At 48.3% G+C, this 21085-nt stretch overlaps 1 protein-coding gene across 1 annotated transcript in view; it reads right to left on the bottom strand.

Moving 5' to 3' along the window:
- Nucleotides 1–21085, bottom strand: part of LOC8029823 (annulin-like) — a 63610-nt gene that overhangs the window by 19826 nt on the left and 22699 nt on the right. The window contains exons 8-9 of the mRNA XM_042287412.1: nucleotides 6422–6560; nucleotides 4396–4502 (exon numbers count right to left, since the gene is read on the bottom strand). Coding sequence (XP_042143346.1) covers nucleotides 4396–4502; nucleotides 6422–6560 — 246 coding nt within the window. The remainder of the gene's footprint in view (nucleotides 1–4395; nucleotides 4503–6421; nucleotides 6561–21085) is intronic.

A 21085-nucleotide genomic window follows, 5' to 3' on the forward strand; every position in this document is an offset into this window, starting at 1 on the left:
TGATCGAATCTCAGCAAATAGCGGCGCGGCGGCACGTGGGAAACAAACAATTATTTCAAGTTTTGCTGTAAAAACTTCCGATTAAAAAGAAAAAGACAAACAAAAACAAAAAAAAAACGCAATCCGTATATTTACTTCTTTCTTCGTTAATTGCCCAGCGAGACACATGAGTAGTGCGAAATCACTTTCTCATTGCAGCGCTTTGCGCGTCACCTCAAGCATGGGTCGCCATGTTTTAGGCTACGCACTTCGGAACCTTGAAGGCTATGTATGGGCTACGGACGAAGTTTTGCGCAATCTCCGACAGATGGCGCGAAAATCTGATTAAGGGGAAGCAAGGACATAGACCAAAAAGCTGGTGGGACAAAGAAGTGAAGCAAGCGGTACAAAAACGTCAGGAAGCCTCTAGAGAACACAGGTATTCCAAGCGTAGTGGGGAGTCCGAAACGGAAGTAAAAAGAAAATGGGACAATTTTATAACATGTCGCCGAGAGGCATCCAGTTTTATCAATGCGAAAATTCAGAGAAAGGGTGAGGAATGGATGAGTAATGGTAAGCAAGAAAGATAGAAACGCTGCCAAGAAGTTTTGGGAGCACTTGAACTCACTCGGTGAAACGACGCAAGCTAGACAGAGGTTCATACTCTCGCATCAGGGAGATCAATTAGAGGGAGATGATGCGATACAGTATATAGGAGCAGTGATGGAGGAGAAATTTCGGGAACGGGTACATGTGGAAGATAGGACAACCGAAGGAAGTAGCAGTCCAGTTTGTGACATCGCGGATTTTGGACAAAGAGAATGGGAAAAGGCGGAACGAAGAGTCCCTAGTGGCACGTCGACAGGCACACATGGTATCCCTATCAAGCTGGTGATGAATTTGGGTCCTAAATCTAAGGCAAAACTAAGGGAGGTAGTGAGTACCATGATAACAAAAGGAAATATTTCAGATGAATGGAGGCTTAGTAGGATGAGTATGGTATATAAGGGAAAGGGAGATAAGTCTGATATTAGGAATTATCGTCCCATAACCGTGACACCGGTTATTTACAGGTTGGTAATGCAGATTATAAAGAACAGACTGGAGGAATTGGTAGATTGCGAGGGCATACTGGGCGAGTTACAGAACGGGTTTCGGAAACAAAGAAGGTTGGAGGACAATTTATTTTCTCTAACACAGTGTATAGAAATAGCGCAAAAAGAAAACAGACAGCTCTGGCTGGCATTTCTGGATATCAAAGGTGCCTATGACAATGTGAACCAAAGGAACCTGTGGGACATAATGGAGAGCTTAAACCTAGATGAAGAGCTAACAGCACTATTAAGGAACATTTACAAAGATAACAAGGTGATTATAACATGGGAAGGAAAGGCGACAGGGAAAATAGAGATAAGACGAGGCCTTAGGCAGGGGTGCCCGTTATCGACTTTGCTGTTTATGTTTTATCTGAGAGGATTGGAGGATAGACTAGAGAAGAGTGGGCTTGGATTCGTCCTTTCTTACAGTAAGCTAGGCCAAAAAATTCAGCAATCTTTACCGGGATTGATGTATGCGGACGATATCGTACTAATGGCTAACAACAGGACAGAGTTGCAGGAATTAATGAGCATCTGTGGTATGGAAGGAGAGGAATTAGGTTTAGAATTCAGTAGCGAAAAATCAGCAGTCATGATTTTTAACGAGGATGAAGTTGAGAGGCTGAAGATACAGAATATTACAGTTAAGAGAGCTAGTAAATACAAGTATCTAGGAGTATGGATATGTGATGATGCAGAATATCTCAGAGAGCATGAAAAGTATATAATAGGTAAGGGCAACAGAAATGCAGCTGTAATGAAAAATAGAGCACTTTGGAATTACAACAGGTATGAGGTGGTGAGAGAGATTTGGAAAGGGGTCATGGTGCCTGGCTTGACTTTTGGAAACGCAGGGCTATGCATGAAATACGAAGTGCATGCGAGACTAGAAATAAAACAGCGCAAAGTAGGTAGACTGGCTTTGGGGGCACATTGCAAAACACCAAACCAGGGAGTACAAGGAGACATGGAACGGGCGTCATTTGAAAGCAGGGAAGCGGTGAGCAAAATAGAATTTGAGGATAGGTTGAGGCAAATGGATGGGGAGCAATGGGCACGAAAGGTTTTCAGCTATTTATACATGAGGAGTGTAGACACAAAGTGGAGACAGCGCACTAGGAAATTAAGAGGAAAGTTTTTGGGCTATAACGAAGATACGGAAGAGCAATTCTCAGTTAAGAAGAAAGTTAAGGCCACAGAAAGAGATCGGTGGCTAGAGGGAATGCAGACAAAGACGGCTCTGGAAAGCTATAGATTGAACAAAACAGTTATTGCCAAAGAAAGCATTTATGACAATTCTAGGGGAAGCTCATTGTTGTTTGAGGCGAGGACGGGTGTTCTGCGAACCAGAACATACAGAGTGAAGTACCAGGAAATGGATACAGTGTGCACTGCTTGTGGAGAGGAGGACGAGACGGCTGAGCACTTGATACTCTACTGTAAAGGGCTTCACCCTATGCCTACCGAAGACAACATAGATTTAATAAAGTCATTGGGTTTTAGAGACAGCGAAGGGAGAGTGGATTTCAAGACTGTCGAGATTACCAAGCAAAGATTAAGTGAATGGTGGCAGAAATCGAGAGAAAACTAGGTATTTTCTTATTCACTGATGGCAAGGGGGTTTCATAGCATAACTTTCTTTGCACTGCGGAGTGAATATAGATTTCACTTTTAAATATTCTAAGCTTAAATGGTAAAACAAAATGGCTAGGTGGCGTAAGCTACCGCCCGATCCAAAGGGCTCAGCCGTATTCATCCATCCATCCATCCATCCGGTTTATTAATACTTTGACGATATAATAAAGAGTCGTGGGACACGCAAGAAAAGCATCCAAGCAGATCGGTTGGTAAATATCAAGCGACAAGTTCCAAGTCCGTTGCTCAAGCAGAGCAAATTAGATGTCAGTTCTTTTAGACAGTGAGGTCGGTCTGCTCTTGTATAAAGACACTGTGAATGAACAATTTTATCCCATGCAGTACGACTGATAGGCTGGGGTCTTTAACTTGCATCATGGAGTGGTGATAAATGACCACAAGCCGTACGATGCTCATACAGATCAGAACGGGCAGGGACGGGGACCGAACCCATGATCGCTGGGTTCGATCTCCGCCCGTGCCCGTTTCGATCCGGATGAGCAAACTGAACACACTTTGATGGCGAGTATCCACCGTGCTTCCGGAACGTGCTATTCACGATGTCTGTAGACGTTTGCAAGCAGCCGCGCTTCAACAACTAGTCTGGCCACCATGGATGGAAAACGCATTGTTTGGGTTCCAGTCTGGAAACTGTTGGTATGCTTCATGAATGCTTGACTATCAGACGATCTACACACCAACAGCAGCAAGATCTACACACAGACGTTTGCAAGTACGGCCCAGAGGCCGTACTTGCAAACGTCTATAGGGTATATTCACTTGACGCCATATTTGTGTGCGCCATTCAGAGCGCGTGTTCAGAACGAGCATACATTAATAAGACCGGTAATCTTGGCGGTGTGGAGTTCACGTTGCAAAATAACTGTGGAAGCTCGCCGTCAGCACGCGCTCAGCAGTCGTGCACACACACAGCTATAGCCGCCAGTGTATACTCCCTATTGGCGACGTGCGCGACTGAAAGCGTCGCTGTTGTCGGCCTTCCACGATTGGCCGAACGCTGACTATGACGTCAGAGAAGGATTTATCATCGACGGAAATAAGAGGAATGAAAGAACTTTAATTTTTACGGTGTTGGCTGTGTTTCTTTGAGAGCGCAATGATTTCAAGCTTCCACCATGCTCCTTACAAACACCATCGAACTTGTTGTTTGCAAGGTAATGACGTCACAAGGGGGAACCATAGGAGGGCGCCACTAAAACATCTCGCCGCTAATACTAGGCGTCAGCTATTTTGTGCTATTAAGGCTAGCGTAGCTTACACAGTGCTCCAGCCCCGCACTTCTGTGAGAGGACGTGGCTTCGTATTGTGTCTCATTCGCAAGCGCTCGCGCAATTAGCTTTGACAGGGCACTGAGGACGCCTTGCTAGCCTTGACAACCTAGCACAAAATAGTTGACGCCGAGTAGAGACGGTCATTCTTGGCAGACGATAATGGGGAGTTCCTTCTGAACGTGCGCTGTGAAAGACGCCCTCAATACTAAACAAAAAAAGAAATAGGCAAGGGGAAGTTGTCGTGGGCAAAGGTACGATACATCTCAGCTTGGTTCTCGTGGGACCAAAGGTTCACAAGCTGAAGGCGTTTCGTAACGCCAGAGTCCGTAACGCCTAAAGTGCGTCGTGCGCGTTCCACAGCGACGCGGTCAAGGTTGGCTACAAGACCGCACCATCGGACTTTTCTTGTGGCGTCGCATCGATGACTTGCCATCCCGTGTAGTCTCCGGGCTCCAGGTCCGGGCGTGCCATCCAGACCTCGGTCCAGACGTGGAAGTTCCTTAAAAGACGCGGGACACAGGCGCGCGCGCAGGGTATCGATGTTAGACTCGCAGTGCATCAAAATCAATTCAACCTCTAGCTACGCGCACACGCAGGATTCGGAGCGTCGGAGACTGCTTGTCTGCTTTCACAAGAAGAGTGTATCTAGAAGTCAGGCCGTTGTAGTTCGATAAAAACGAACAAAATCTAAATCGTATTCGAGAACATATATATCTTAAAGCTACTTTAAAATATACTATATTAGCCCCTTACGTTCGTAAAAACAAGCACCCTGTCCCCTTTACACAGCCGCTTCCGCTATTCGTTCCCAAGATTAACCTTGGGTATCTGATAGCAAGAAGGTCTAGTGCCTGCTTTGTATTCTTCGTTTGATTTCATCCCACTGAAACTCAGTGGGCTAACCAGCAGTTCGCGTGACCGAGTATTGAATAAACTAAAAATAACGCTGAAATTGGAAACGCTCAAACCCGGGGCAAGCGCTAAATTTAAGATGTCATCTGACAGCATAGCACACACCTTAAGATGACATCAACGTCATTACTGTAACAAAAATAGTATGAATGAACAAATATTTGCAGCAATGAGTAAAGTAATTAGTTACTTTACGAAACAGTAATTGAATAATAAAATTATTTACAAAAGTGCGGTAATTCGTAGAAAACTATATCATTATTTTTGGTGCCCACATAGTGTTGTCGCGCATTACTTTCATAAATGGCAAAGCTTTGCAGCGATAACCTTACAACAATCGGCTCAATATCCTGCGAAACAGAGTTTATATAGTTCATTTACGTCCTCAACATATAATTATACAAGGTAAAATATATGTTATCTCTTGGATGTAAAAGTGTGACCGCGTTATCATCTATATCAAATGTGAAATCAAGAGAATTAGCCACCACTTAATCGAAGCAGTTATAATATACTATAATTGTCTTCGCTTTGCCGTAATTTATAATAAATGTATTTCTTACGTCGTCATTTAAGATAAATATCTCGTAATAAAAATCAGAAACCAGGTGATTTGGTCATGTCTGGCGGCTATGCGCTTTCCCTGGAGGCAGCGTTTCTCCCTGGTCACCGCTGCATAGTGGAGAAGCAGCAATTTGCAAGGGCAGCGAGCGGAAATTCGAAGGTGCCCCTAAGGCACCCTAAATTAAGCGAGTGCCCAGTCAGCATCATAATGCCAGTGTCAAACATGCAAAATTTTAAAGTTTTTTTTTATTTTTATTTTTTAAACTATTATAAGTGCTGCTCGAACATCCGCAAGACACTACTTTGGCGTTGTGAGGGTGAGTCAGTTCTGGCACTGTACTTGTTATGCTCTGTTTTTGTTTCTAACAGACAATTTGTTCCGCTTTAGGAAGATAACACCTGTATTTCTTGATTAAGCCCTTAATATTGATAACGATTAAAATGAACATATTGGGCAGGGAACCAACCCGATTTAGAAAGAAATAATTTCAACGTTCCTCGCGAAGCAGTTTTTGTGCAAGGTACCGTTCGCGCAAAAACGTATACGCGAAACTGATCTGTAAGAATACGCGGCGGAAGCCCACCAGCACGTGCTCCAAGTTTCGGGACATGCTGCCGCTGTATGAGCGCTCACGTACCACGTGTTCAGTGGCCGACGACATTAACATTGCGAAGCGACAGCGTTGTCGCCCTTTGGGGCGCGTCGGGGTTCCACTAGCAGTGACGTCATGCGCAAGTCTTGTCTTCTGGGTGACATCAGGTGAGCTCATCAGGCGGGCAGCGGCCGAGAAACAGCCACGTAATTTTTCGACAAAACTTCATAGTCGACAAGGCCACGCGACAGCGCGTGGCGTTCACGCGCCCGTCCGTTTACTCCGCACGACTCGCACCGGGCACGCGAAGTCGAGCACGTGAACGAAAGCGAAGCGTCTACACTCTCACCAGATGGAGTCGGTGTTCATTTTGTCGACATCCTGGCCTTTCTCGTCGATGAACAGGTCTACCGTCAAGCTGCAATGCGTGTCGTGGGCAGAGTAGTAGTTGGTCACGGCCCTGGCTGGAATGCCCAGACTTCGGCACACTGCCGGCCGTCGACAACGAAAAAAGAAAAAAAATAAAGAATGCTTTCGATTATTTAGTGTGTGTGCAATACGCACCAAGCTCGCCATTAACGCGTCAATGCTCAACATGATAACATTTGGTTCCATCGCGTAAAACACTGAAATGTTTGCACAACCACCGTCCACTCTGTTTCTCCGTGGAGTACGAGCGAGGCCACCGCTACAAGCACGAACGTGTCCTCTTAATGACAACACGCTGACGTAACACCATTGTCACTGCCTAAGTCCTTGTCTTTGATGAGCACATTCTATCACACTATAAATTTTCATGATTGCTCCTCAATTGTCAGAGAAAACCAGGCAGGACAAGCGATGACTCGTTCGCCGCCGCGCTATCTGTTCCGCACTCCGTCCCTGCGTTACTTTACACAGGCGCACATTTTTACGCTCCAGATCGACAGACACCCGTGTAAAAAGTTTCACTGTAATACGTTTATTGGATTATTTATAGTTTTCTTTTTTTTTTGTTGACGCCTGAATTGTACTCGAAAACCATTGGTTTAATATCGTATTTGAAAATAAAAAATAAAAACGAAAGCCTGGTCGAGGTTGAAATGTCTTCAATATTCAAATGCAATAGTAAGCACATTTTACTGCGGATAGCATTAGTAAGTTTTATTGGCACCGTCGCCTCTCTCGAATTCGATGCCAAGTGGCGTAAAACCCGAAGCAATTATGGCGTTCGTTTCATCAAGGTTGTCGTCATACGAGGAATCTGCAGGTGTCTCTCGGACACGACTCCTATACCTCAGTTTCACCTTACGATGGACCATAGCGAACGCCATGAGATATCCAAGCCAATCAAGCGATGGAAATGTATCACGTGACAACACGCCTCGGGCGTCGTTGCGATTTTCCCGAAGATCACGTGACACTTGCGAGCCATTTAATTGGTTGCGATGGCTCGTAGCGTCCGCTGTGGTCCATCATGAGGTGAATCGACTTCTAAGGTGATTCTCGAGCGCTGTTCGGGCGTCAAAGAAGTTCGTATTATAGAAACCAATGAACTGGGCACAATGAACTTTTTTTCACAAAGGTGTCTTTAGGCGGTACATTAACATAATGTGTTCTATCGGCCACATTCCATGCGGCACCATGTGTCATGTGACACCGCGACGTGACGCTGTGATGTCGTGACGTCACGTGACCCTGTGAAGTGACTTCATGAGATCACTGACACCGTGATGTCCCCCCCCCCCCCCACACACACACACACACACGAGCGTCGTGCCCAGCTCATTCGCAACGCATTCTGTGCTCCCCGGTCTTCGTCAGCACGATCGAGCTGGTGAATTTTGTTTTACAAATTTATTCTAATGTTTATTTGACAGGTTCACGGATACCAATTTGATCGCGAAAAACCTAAAATAATTGTCCCCAGACACTAGAAAATATTCGTGTTTCTGCGTTCCTGCGATAGGCTTGCATGCGTCGCCTACGCATGAAGCAATAGACACCAAAGTGGAAACAGCGGCGGAGTCATTCCACGAATGCGCGAAGCCGCCGCGACAGCGGCCAGGTAGCAGCAACACGTCGCGTTTTCACGATCGCTGTTCCTGCATTTCTTTTGCTAAAGTTTCAGAATGGTGGCAGGAACGCGTCTCCGACTGGTGTGTTTAATCGGGAATGGCTCCAAAGTGGCAACAAATGACGTCACAGGAGCCGGCGAGTCACACTGTCGGATGTCGCGATCCTGGCGGTTGGTCGCGGAAGGACCGGCAAAACGCATGAGCGAACGCGAGCGTCACTGTCGTCGCAGTGTTCCGACTAAATTCTCTTGATGCTTTTTTTTTACAAGTAACGACAACTAATACGAATGACAAAGCACATTCCGTGGGAACAAAATGGCGTCATCAGGCGGAAATTGAGGGACCAGAAATTGAGAACGCCGTAAACACAGAAGTCGGAGATGCAAGTTCCAAGCACCATAATGGGGCTTCGAAAGGCACTTGGTTACTGGAACATAGTCATGGGAAGTCAGACGGAGCATGCGTAAGTCTGTCTCTCTCTCCCCGCATATAGGAAAAATTAACAAAAGTTGATTGAACTTTACTTGAGACCAATCAAACAGCGTCAAAATTGTCATGTTTCTGTACGTCTTCTAACATCGCTATGAACCACTCATGCACAGGGAAGGCCCAATGACTTGCGCTTTTAGTGTGTGTGTGTTCGTGGTCGCATGTGCTCGTGCATTCGACTCCCCTGGAACATATGGTGAAATGAGGCATGGGCCAGTCGCTTCGAGAATATCGCGACAGTTTCTACCTTTTTTTTTTATTTTTCTAGGCCAGAGCATGCGTGATAGTGGCATATATATATATATATATATATATATATATATATATATATATACAAAAAAAAAATACCTACACAAAGAAGCGTTCGGAATGAAAGTCTCAATCGCAACTTCAGTCCGGTAAAAAGTAAGTAAAAACTGCCAGTCATAGAACACTTGGTTCATCGTTTCTACGTAAAGTCCCTTGATACTTATTGTATTTTAGGAAGCTATTATCTAGAAACTTTATTTCTACTGCCAGGGTGGAGTCGGCGTAGAATGCAATATAGGCTATCAGAGATGACGCGTATTTCTTCTTGTGATCCTTTTATCTTTCTACAAACGTAAGACACGAAGACGCCTTCATGTCATTCCCAGAGTACTGAGCGGACGCTGGGCGTCCCTCAGCACTCCGTTCTGGCAAATTCGTTGGCCGGAGCAGCATATTCCCCAGCACTGCGCACGGCGTCCCACTGTCGCGTGCACAACGCCTGCACAGCAGTCGCCAGAAATGCTGCCGTCAAGAAAGCGCAAGCGGTCAACGAATCAAGACCTGCGGATGCCCAAGAGCATCTCAAGCGTCAAGCAGTACTTCATGGAAAGATTTCTGGACGTGAATGCTCCCTGCACAGCTGACCACCGTTCGCCGCAGAAGCGCTGCTGGATCACCAACCACCTCAGCCTGTGGAACAGCCTGCTACACCCTGTCGGCATTCGGCTTCGCGAAGATATTCTGGGCAAGCTGACGCTTGAAACGCTCGCCTGGTGCAACCCGAGTACGACGGAGTATCGTGTCGTCTCCGCTTTCCTGGTGAAGCGGCTGCTGGACAATCACTGCTGTATTCAGCACGTCGACCTCAGCTACGCTGGCGAACTATTCAGCGATCACAGACAACAGCTGAGTCGGCTCCGCCTCAACGCTGGCCTCCAGCAAATCACACTCGACGGATGTCAGGTGAGCCAGCCCGAACTTTGTCAGCTCGTTCGCGTAATCCTCCAAGGAGACCCTGTTCGATTAAAACTCTGCCACGTCCGTTTCGGTGCCACCGGAATGACATCGTTGGTTCAAAGCGTCGCCACCTGGACAAGACTGGCAGACCTCGACCTTTCTGAGAATGGGCTGAGGGGCTGCGACAGCCTAAAGCTGCTCGAGGCCGTCGACACTTGCAAGTCCATCAAGTATCTCAAGCTCGATTCCAACATGGTCGGCGTGCGAGGAGCGCAGCGCTTGGCCAAGTTGCTGACAGCCAACAAAACGCTGCTGAGGCTGAGTCTCTTCAAGACGAAGATACAGGACAAAGGGGCGGTTGCCATCGGTCATGCGCTTGCGGCAAACAACACACTTGAGTCCTTGATGATCGGGGAAAACTCCATTGGTTCCACGGGAGCCAGAGCCATCGCCTCATCCCTCAAGGTGAACACTTCCTTGATCTGCCTCGACCTCCGGTACAACGATCTGGCCAATGGTGGTGCCATTTTCATCGCACAGATGCTCCCATCGAATAAAACGTTGCGAGAACTCCACCTGTGCGGAAATGAAATCGGCGAAGCTGGTATCGTCGCTGTCGCCGACTCCCTCGCGAACAACAGTACGCTCCTCGAACTCTGCCTTGACGGGAACCTATTTGATGAAGAGGGGGTGGCGGCGCTTGCGCGCCTCATTTCCTGCAACAAGACGTTAAGGCGCCTGAGTGCCAGGACGCTTCAGGGCTTCGGGTCGGCGGAAGAATCCCACGTATTCATCGAAGCCTTGGCGCTCAACCAATCTCTGGAAGGCATCACTTTTTCGGTTCGGCTTTCCTGCGCGACGGAGATGCTCTCGCAAAAGCTGCGATGTCACGAAACCCTTCAAGATCTCTGCATCCACACCTATTTAATTGACATCACTCTTCTGTTCGATGCCCTGGCGGCCAATCGCTCGTTGCGGACGCTCGAAGTATGGAACTATTCCCTGGACATCGATGTCAGCGAGGCTTTCGAAAACCTTCTGCGCACCACGAAAACTATTCGCGCGGTGTCTGTCTCGAACAGAGTTTCCAACGCGTTTTTGATGCGGGCTGTGATCGGGCTGGCGCAGAACGCGAGCATCTGGAGGTTCCACGTTGTTTCTGGGAAACTCGGCGTCAAGGCCTGCGAAATGATTGCCATATTGCTCATGAAGAACAGGACGCTAAGCGCCTTTATAATGGACGATGCTCCCATTGATAAAGCCGGTCTGAAGGCCGTGGCAAGTGGGCTGTCCTCCAACCGATTTCTTCAGCAGTTGTCCGTCACCTATGCTGCACCAAGTGCCGCTGGCTTCAGCGTCAGCGAATGTCTGCGGAGGAACGGCGCCCTCCTGAATCACGCGCTCCAGTTCGCCCTCAAACGCGCGACGGACAAGAGCTCCGCGGCTGCCTTCCAGCTGTACCAACGGAGCGAGTTCTTCGCGTACGAACTTTCTCGTGTTCCGGAGGTGATGTGCTTGTCGTCGGCTGAGTTGCTCATTCAAGAGGCGAAGAACTATATCCTCCGCAACTACTTCATTGTCACCGGTGTAGTGAAGCGCAACTTGATTTGCAGGACGTTTCGTCGGGGAACTGTTGTTACCACGCAGTTTGATAAGCTGAACGCGTATTGCTTGTACGCGATCGCCAGTTATTTGCAGGTGGCTGATGTGAAACGCTGATGAAAAAAAAAAAAAAAAAAAACGAGGCTAAAGCACGCCGCCAGTCACGGAAAAAAAGAGCCTCCGAAAATTTGAGTTTACCGGCAGTCTCCTGTCAGTTTTAGTTAGTTTCTTTTTTTTTTTTACGACGAAAAATTGATTAATTTACTATAATCTTTTAAAATATAACTGTTAAAACGGCTCGTGATTTTCGTTTTTCCTCCTCGGTTAACGGTGTGACTGAATGTTCCCGGTGAAATACACCATCTTTCTGAGGGCGAATTATTCGAATATTAGCATAGGGGCCCCGATGCTTTGGGTAGCCAGAGGAGCTTGGCGCGTCGCACTGAGCATGCGCAGAACGTCTGCGAATGCGCAGTGAGATGCCTTAAGCTCCTCGGGGGACCCAAAGCACTGGGGGCCCTATTCTAAAACTTTCTTTCTTCCCATGCTCAAGGCGTCTGGTTCGCAGGAGCGGCAACATACCCGGACGGATTGTTGGATATGGTTGAACACCCTCACTAAGACTAAAGCCGCTTAATAAATTTCCTACTTCGCTCCCTTTCAAAGTACCGACCATGACCTACTGTAATTATGACGTGCCCATGCAAGCACGGGCCTTATAGTACAGGCCGTGGCCGCAGCGTTTCGTCACGATGTATGATTGCGCGGCCTTACTTATATGTCTTTGTTTCCCACGGTAGCCACGCAAACTAAATAGCCCCCCCCAAGCGAGCAGGCGGTCTGCCCCCCTTTCAATCGGACCACGCTGAGAAAGACGCGGATGATAACAGCAGTTTCTCTGCGTTGATTGGCTCTTCCCTGTGTGCTTCACATGGACGAATCCCAACATCAGCAGTACGTCGGAAAACCACCAAAAGGGGGAGGGGGGGGGGGGGGGGGGGGGGGCGACGGCGGCGGCGGCGGCGGGCTATGTTCGACAAATGTTTCGTTTCTCCTAGTTTCTCGTAAAAAAAGATGGAAGTGACGGAAGTGACGATTTCGTGTCTGATTGGTTTGAGGCTCAAATGACGAAAGTCCCCTCTTTCATCATTCGAGCCCCTAACCAATCAGACGTGATATCCTCACTTCTGTCACTTCCATTTTTTTTTTTTTTTTTTTTTTTTTATGGAGGAACGAAACATTTGTCGAACAGAGCCCCCCAGGATAGCGTTCCTCAGAAAACGCTCGCTCGCTCGCTTGGAGCTATTCAGTTTCTGCGTGACTGTAACTGCATATCGAAGGCGCGCAAGGCTTGGTGCCGTTATCTGGTCCTGACTTTAATTTGAATCGACTCTCCTTGCCGGATTTCTTCAGTGGGCGCGTGACAGATTCGTCAGTAGAGGCGCCGGCTGCCCCTAGCTAAAGGTGCCTTTGTGATCGGGTGAATGGGTGTAATACCCCATTCACACGATTATAAACGTAAAATAAACGCTATTGCATTAAAAACAAACAAACAAGGTTCACGTCTTATGAATGCACTATTCCATTGAAAACTACAAAGAGAACATCACCCTTTCAGCTCAGTATCGCACTCTAACTAAACAAATTTCTGTAAAAACAAATTTCACCGCCGTGACGCGATATTCACTAAAGTTGCTCTATAGTCCGCCGGCAACAGGCAGGCGGCGCCAGAAGAGTGAGAGCCCACGGTTATACCCTGTCCTGTAACCTGGCAAAGGATGAGCGATAGGCCCCACTTGGCGTGCCGACGGCTTCAACAAGCATATTGGAGCATGCCGCAGCGAAACGTCTGATACTTCTTCGCAGTAAAAGCGCACTCCTGTGATACGTAGACACGTTTCGATTGGCCCTCCAGGGCCGTAGCTTCCCCCGTACTGGCATGTTATGGGATCACGGCTTCCTGGCCTACACAGTATTTCTTGCTTCAAACACTAGGCTAAGCGGCACCACCAGAGTAATAACTATGTTTGAACAATGCAGCTGCCACTCCCAGGCATACCCAATGTTTCTTGCTTCAGTCGCTAGCCAGCGCCAAACCAAACAGCGTTGCAGGTAAAGTGACGCTAACCTCCCCTCTAACCTTCCACACGCCGGTTCCTCCTCTCCGGGGAAAGGGGGGGGGGGGGGGGTAGAAATCATTTTTTCCTTGCCCCTCCCGGCAGACGACGCCATTTTTTGAGCGTGGTCGTGCAACACACCTAGGTGACAATCGTTATTTGTCGCAACAGACTAACATTATAGATTTTGCCTCCAAACTTTTTTAAATGCAAACAGTTCTAGCACACGGCTATCCATTGCGCCGTGTTTTGTGTCTTCTTCTATAAATCTGTAACGGTCAGCGACGAAAGAGCTCACCTGCACGGGGAGAAATTAATGTTGAGTAGGAAATGTCGAACGACAATAAAGAAGAAAAAAGTGTCGAACGTAGTGTCGTTGTTGTGTTTGTGTACTGTACATACATGTCGGTGTTGTGTAATATATAGCGAGTTCGTTTCACGGCACTCGTGCCCACGCGAGCCCACTCGCAGCATGGAGCGGGTTCGTTTCAGCCGGCACTCCACGAGTGGTTGCACTCTCCGAGTTCGTTTCAGCGCTGGCACCCCACGCGTGCATGCACTCGCTGCACCGAGAAAATCGGGAGTGCGCCAGAATGCAATCCCGTCATGTCTCGCTCCGGCAAAGACCGGGAGCAGACGACGAGGGTTCGTCTGCTACGATGTGTCGCAGAACCGAAAGGAAAAAAAAGTAGATTTTCTGATAGAAGTGCCGTCCCGCGGGCAACGAAATCAAACGCGAGCTTAAATTGTGAGCGTCTGCTATTTCATGAAGGAAGCAATTGACAAACCGTGCTTTATTTGCAGGTATGAAGTGGCTCTGTTGCCGTACAGACGCTGAAATACACCAGTGTGTAAAGAGATGCTCAGAACAAACGCATCAGCGGCCCCCGAGATGTTTATCACCATCCGTGTGCAGGTGAAAAATTTAACATTTGTCGACAAAACTCCCCCAGCAGAAACCTCTGACTGCCCAAAAAGCATCAGGGAAAGCTAAACATAGTGGCTTTACCCGAGGCTTGGGCAACATCATCATGTTTAACATAACCTACGTCAGCTAACTTGCCCCGTCGTATTTTGTTCGAGAAAGCTATCGTTCTCGACGCCTCCACCAATGCTAATATCTGACGCACCTGAAATGACGATCGAAATCGAAAGTCCCACGAAAAGTTTTGCTGGATATTCCAACAGATTAGTTTCAAGCCGTACCCTTTCAGTGGTTCACGAATAATACCATGTGTAAACGGATCAAGCTCCTGCTCGGACAGCATCATCAGTTTTCTTCAGTGTAAGCGGTTATAAAGAGATCGCAACCAGCTGCTTTGTAGACAGCTGGTTGCGGAAATTTACGCCGTCTGTAACTATCTCTTCGACAGCCGAGTTGCTCGAAGTCATCGCAAATATAAACTGCAGGTTGCAGCGACCAACGTTTGTAGAGAAACGTTGGTACCACCCATTACTCCGAACAAAAAGGAGCAGGTTTCGGTTTGAAGTTGGTACCTTTTCTACAATATAGATGGCGGGAGGATCAGTCTTCTGCACTATTCTGCACCATAGAGTTATTACAATAAACGCTAGAGGCTCAGCTGGCGCTAGTGTCTACGGGACTTCCGGTTGCAAATTGAAGCAGACAGCATGCAGTTTACATTTCCAGCCTCCCTCTGTATTCCCATGGGAAACTTGCGCGTGAATTTTGTCTCTTCGCCGGAAAATAACATCAATAACTTTTGTCATTTCGGTTGTACCGGCTAGTATGTACCTTTATTGGTATTGTGAAAGTGTAACTGCTTTAGTTACAGCATTTTTCTTTATCACTGAACGATGTTAAACTTTGCTCTATTTCAGGCCCAAACCTCTGTTTCAAGAAAGGTATGTGAAAACGAGCGATGATTCTAAGCAAACTAACGATCGAAAGGAATGTAGAGTGTGTTCAAGATTCGCTAGCATTTCGGTGGTGCTTAAATAGTGCTAATATGCCCGTCCTGCCATTGGATGAAAATGACCCCGTCGTGCATCTTTACTATCGGTTAAAAAAACATTCGAACGCAAAAAAATAAAGGACGTGAGCTACGAAAGGTGTGCATTTTTATTATTTCCTATGTCAGACATTTTTTATCGGGCACCTGCTCTCTGGATTTTCTTATTTACAAAGATTTGGAGCGAGCGGGCGATGATTTGAACCCAGAACAAGCATCTTCGCACATATTCATGAGCAGAAAGAATAAAAGAATAAAACAGTACCTATTTATTGCAAATCTGACTATATTACGTGGCTTTCAATTTATTTTGATCATCTGCGTGCACAAGGAGTTACTTATCCAGTGTTACTGCGTAGTTCTTGCCGTCTCTCTTGGTTTTCCACATGTCTTTCGTTCGTTTGGCACGTACAGGGTGATTCAAAGAAACGCCATGCTCTTTAAATCGACCGGAAAATTCGGTTACCTATCGCGCTACGACTTTGTGCAGCGTTGCCCACAGATGGTGCATTCTTTTTTGTAAAATTTCCAAAGAGCGATCTTGCCTGAGGAAAAAGTAAAGAAAGAAAAAGGCTTAGCTCCCATGGAAACGCATCGATGCCACCGGTCTTCAAACAACACGGCACCGTTTCGCACGGAAGACAAGAGATGGCGCAAGCGGTCGCGACGCCAACTGCCGCCAACGAACGAGCATACGACGCCGAGAGCCGGCGTATTTAGCAGACAAGAAACTGCCGTTCCTTGTTGCTACCGCGCCTGTTTTTGTTTCTGGGACTGTCGCCGCCTAACGTGCGGCGCTTTTGAGTATGCTCGTTCGTTTCCGGCATTCGTTGCGCCGTCTCTTGTCTCCCGTGCGAAACGGCGCCGTGTTGTTTGGAGACCGGTGGCGTCGCTGCGTTTCCATAGGAGCTAAGCCTTTTTGTTTCTTTACTTTTTCCTCGGGTAAGTTGGCTCTTTGTAAAAGTGGGGGCACATTGGCTCGGCCGGATTCATCCATCCATCCATCCAACGGTGGCGCCATAGCGGCCCGCACGGAGCGTATTTCTGAAATGACGCGATTTTGAACCGTGGGCTCGTTCGACTTGCTTGCTTCTCCTGCACAGGTGCAGAAAAGTGCAGGGCAGTGTACTTCCGGTATGTGTATTGAGATACGACCGTAAGTACACGGCCCTGTACTTTTCTGCACCGGTGCAAAAGGTGCAAGTAAACCTCGTGTTTGCCTCCAAACCGGATGTGGCGAACTGCTCAGTCTAAAGTCCCGTGATACTTCTTTTTTACAAGTAGCGACAGCCAATACTAATGACAAAGCACATTCCGCTGGAACAAAATGGCGCCATTCAGGTTAGTTTTCTGCTGTGCGCCGCCATTCGCTTCCTAAAACCTGCACCAATCACGCAGTCGGAGCTTCAAAGAATGTCGCTCTTTGTAAAGTCACTGGACTTGTAGAAAGCTCTTATCTTGGAACTTTAGCCCAGTCTATGGAGCAGACGACGCGCTGGGGTAAGAGGAGAGAGGGCATTCCCCTTTTGGTTGCGTTGCCATCTTTGTCTACTGGGCCGTGGAATGCATTCTGCGCATGCGGAGCAATCTGCAGAATACCGGCCGCTGCACATCCGTTCGCGCCCAGTGACTCAGCATTTTTCGCCTGGGTGATTAGCGTGGAATGGCGATAAGCTTGGTATTTAATCATACGAAAGGACTGCATTCTAGAAGCGTCGTTCCGCAGCCTGTGTTCGCTCAGCGACCTCGGTGTCAGATCCCTGACCAAGCGTCAATCGTGTATTGAACCTGCTCCGTGGTCGTCTAAAGTGTCGCTCGCTGCATTGACGTCGACGATGATCGCCTGGACATGTCTGCTTTCGAACTCGACGCGACTTCCGTCGCCACGTCAGATGTGCTGGTGCTGCCCAACTTCTCGGCGGTGACTGTGGCGACTCATTCCGAGACATTCGGATTTGGGTGCACGGAGGTCGTTGATCGCTGCGAGTGAGTGGGTGGCAGGTTGTCCTTGATGTGCGCGTGGCGAGAGGGAGGCGCGCAGCCCGTCAACGCCGGTCCATGGTCCACGCTCGGCGAATTCGAGGATTACCTGCTCGAGATCTGGAGCAGGGATGGCGGCGAGAATGACGACGACGGGGACGTGTACTCGCAACTCGCGAAGAGGGAGAAAGACCTCCTGTTGGCCGCCGAGATCGGCAAAGAGCTACTGGACAGGAACACGGGCCTTAGTCGGCAGAACGAGAGGCTCACCGAGGAGTACTCGCGCAAGCTCGAAGGACTCGAGCAAGAGAAGCTCGCTCTCCACCGCAACCTTGACTCTGTGACCGGCGAGAGTGAGGACCGCTGGTCCGAACTTCAGGCGGACCTGTCCCAGGTGAGGCAGCAGCTGACGGAGCAACAGGCTCTTTTGCGATCTCTGAACCGTGAGCGGGATGCTGCTGTGCGCGAAATGGCTGACCAGAACCAGCGGCTCTCCCTGGAACTGAAGACGGCGCGCAGAGCAAAGGACCAGGTAGCGACACAGAGCCAGTCCTTGAAGCAACAACTCTCGCTGGGCAAGTCCAGCCTGGACGACCACGTCTACCTGAAGGAGGGGCTCAGGGAGGAGATCGCTTTGCTGTCTGACTACGAGGCGGAGCTTAAACGACGGATGTGCACCCTGGTCGATGAAAGGGGACGCCTGAGCTTGTCTGTGGAAGAGTCCAATATGAGGGTTTTCCAGGTTGAGAAGCAGCTCCGTGACCACGAAGCCCAGATCCGCGACCAGCAGCGAGACATTAATGACAAGTTGGTGACTAATGCGCAGCTGCAGGAGCGCCTGGAGGCCATAGAGCGGCTGCACTCCTCTTCGCCGGTGCTGAACAATGACCAACTGGGACACCTGTCGCTCTTCAGTGAAATTGAGTTGTCGTCCAGTTCGTTGGTCCACGACGCCGTCATCATGAGTCAGCGGAACCAGCATCTTTCTCAGCTGGACTCTTCATTAACGGGTATCACGGCGGATTTTGAGAATATCGGTTACAATGAGTGTGAGCTGAGAAGCGACAAGGGCAAGCTCCACGAAAAACTAACTCGTGTGCTTCAAAAACTACAGTGCCTGATGAGCAATCTGCGTCATCATCGCGACAGCGAGGCTTCTTCGGACAGTAGCGCACCGCCATCTCCCGCCAAGGTCCATTCTAGGGCCATAACCGGCAACATGGTGTCTACCATCTCAGCCGACCTTAGGATAATCAGGCGTATGATTCAGGAAAAACGCGGTGAATCGGGCTGCCAAGATTGCCAGATAATGGCCGAGGAGCGCTTGCAGTCCGAGCGGCTGCGCCGCCAGTTGCGCGACAGGTGCGACGAGCTCAGGCGACGCACCTCCGAGCTGACCGAGGTAAAGTGTCAGCTCTCGCTGCACGACACTGAGCTGCAAGCGACGCACGAAGAGTGCGACCTGCTGCGCAACGACGTGGGCAGCAGCCGCATGGCCAAGGACGAGATCGTCAAGCGGGCGTGGGACACGCGGGACCGGGCAGTTTCCAGGAAAAACAGCACGGAAATCGAGCTGGCCAAGACGCGGATCGAGCTTATGTATATCGACGACCAGCTCATGGAGGCCATTCAGCAGAAGGTGAAGATTTCACAGCAGCTGGAGCAGGGACAGGTGGATATGCAGACCCTCTCGGACAGGAAGGTGCGGAGGCAGCTTCGGAGGCCAGAGAAGGAAGACGGCCTGGGGAAGACACCAGCTGCAGCGGCGTCGGCGTCCCAACATGGCGGCGCAACCAGAGCGGCCGGCATCTTGTTTGGTCTTCGGAATAACTCGCAGACCCCGTAGGGAGGACTTGACCATATGAAGACACCTTCTAACAAGTTCAACGAGAATCCCTGATTTCATCGCTAATCTCGTCAGGGCGCGAGAGTTTGTTGGGACCGAGCACTATGCGGCCTCGTGAGATTTTCCATCGTACGAGAAGAATGTCTCGGAAGGCGTACGTGGACAACCAGCTTCGTGCACAGGTCAGCTGCAAACCCCGCATTAGATGCCTTGTGTTTGTATTTAATTATTAACTATCGGTGGGTGGGCAGAAACAAGTGAATTAAGAATACCTGACTGAGATATCGTGCTCTAAATAGGCTTCTGTGCGATGGCACCATCCATCTAACACGCGTAAAGCGCGTTAATAAAAATTTGTTTCTGGACATTATATGCCTTCAAGAGGTTTAGAGAATATTAAACTGAAAAATAAAAAATAAAGCACATACAGCCTGAAAAAAAAAAAAGCAACTCGGAGTGTAACGTTACTTAAAATATCCTTATCGTACAAAAAAAAAAAAAGTTCTAACTGTTGCCGATATTACCGACATGTAAAGAACGCCTACATGAGGTGCATTGAGGCGCATCCCAACATACAAAAAGGAGCAAGCCGAGTCATAACGGCGCCGCACTTTCGTCCTATTGCTCTTTCTCTCGCTAGTTCTATAGTCCCTCGATACTTATTTTTACAAGTAACGACCTCCAACACGAGTGAGGAAGCACATTCCGCTGGAACCAATGGCGTCATTCAGTTCAGCGCTTTCTGCTGTGCGCCTCCATTCGCTTTCTGAACCCCGATCCATCTCACAGTCGTCGCTTCCAGGGATGTTGGTACTTACATTAAGCACCGAGGTCTCCGCTTATCCAAGAACTTTAACTATAGCTGTTTTTATGTCAAGATGGCTTATCGCTCAGTGTTTCAGGCACACAGAGCCTGCTGTATTATTTTGACGGCGCTAGGATATGTGTGAAAGTTTGACGATCGTGATCCGATCTACTTTAGAAACCGAGAACCAGCGACCGTTATGGTGCCGCGTTAACGAAATTAGAACGCTTGTAAGGTGTGAGGGCTTCTACGATATTTGTCGTGCATGACAGTGAGCCCATAATGTACAGTGTTTGGAAGTGTGTATCCACAATTCGGAGATCGCGCAGAAAAAAAAAATATTTATTTACTTTTGCGATCGAAAGGTCCTAATTGGATGGTAGTATAACGTTCGGAATAATTAAAAAAAAAAATAGGAAAAAGCTTTTTTTACTTTCGCCAAATAAACTAATTCTTTTGAATGCATGCTTGACTTCTATATTATACGGGATGTTCTCTTTTAAATTCGCACAGATAAAAAAAGGGGAGAAAGGGGGGAAGGCGTTACCATAGATACTAGGGGTATACATCCTACTCCCCGATGATATAATGGCCTCGGCGAGGAGAGGTTTGGCGCAGTTTGAATGATTGGATGACCAGAAACCTTGGGTTTTTCCGCACTAAATTGTCATACGTGTTCGATGGTTAGGTTTTCCCGCATTGAAGTATACGTGCTCGATGGTCATTCAAAGTGCTGGAGCACTTTGAATAACTATCGAACACGTATACTTCATCGCATCCTGCGATGGGCTAAACCCTAAGCTGCGGCCTGTCAAACGCCATCATGAACCAAAAAAAAAAAAAGTTGCATTTTGTTTTGTGGTGCGGGTCTAACGGGCTCGTGGTTAGACCCGGCGGGCCGTAGCCTGGTAGCCGTGTTGTTCATTCGCTGGGGCAGA

Source organism: Ixodes scapularis, unplaced genomic scaffold, assembly GCF_016920785.2.
Source record: "Ixodes scapularis isolate PalLabHiFi unplaced genomic scaffold, ASM1692078v2 PGA_scaffold9__187_contigs__length_104089568, whole genome shotgun sequence".
Lineage (NCBI taxonomy): Eukaryota > Metazoa > Arthropoda > Arachnida > Ixodida > Ixodidae > Ixodes > Ixodes scapularis.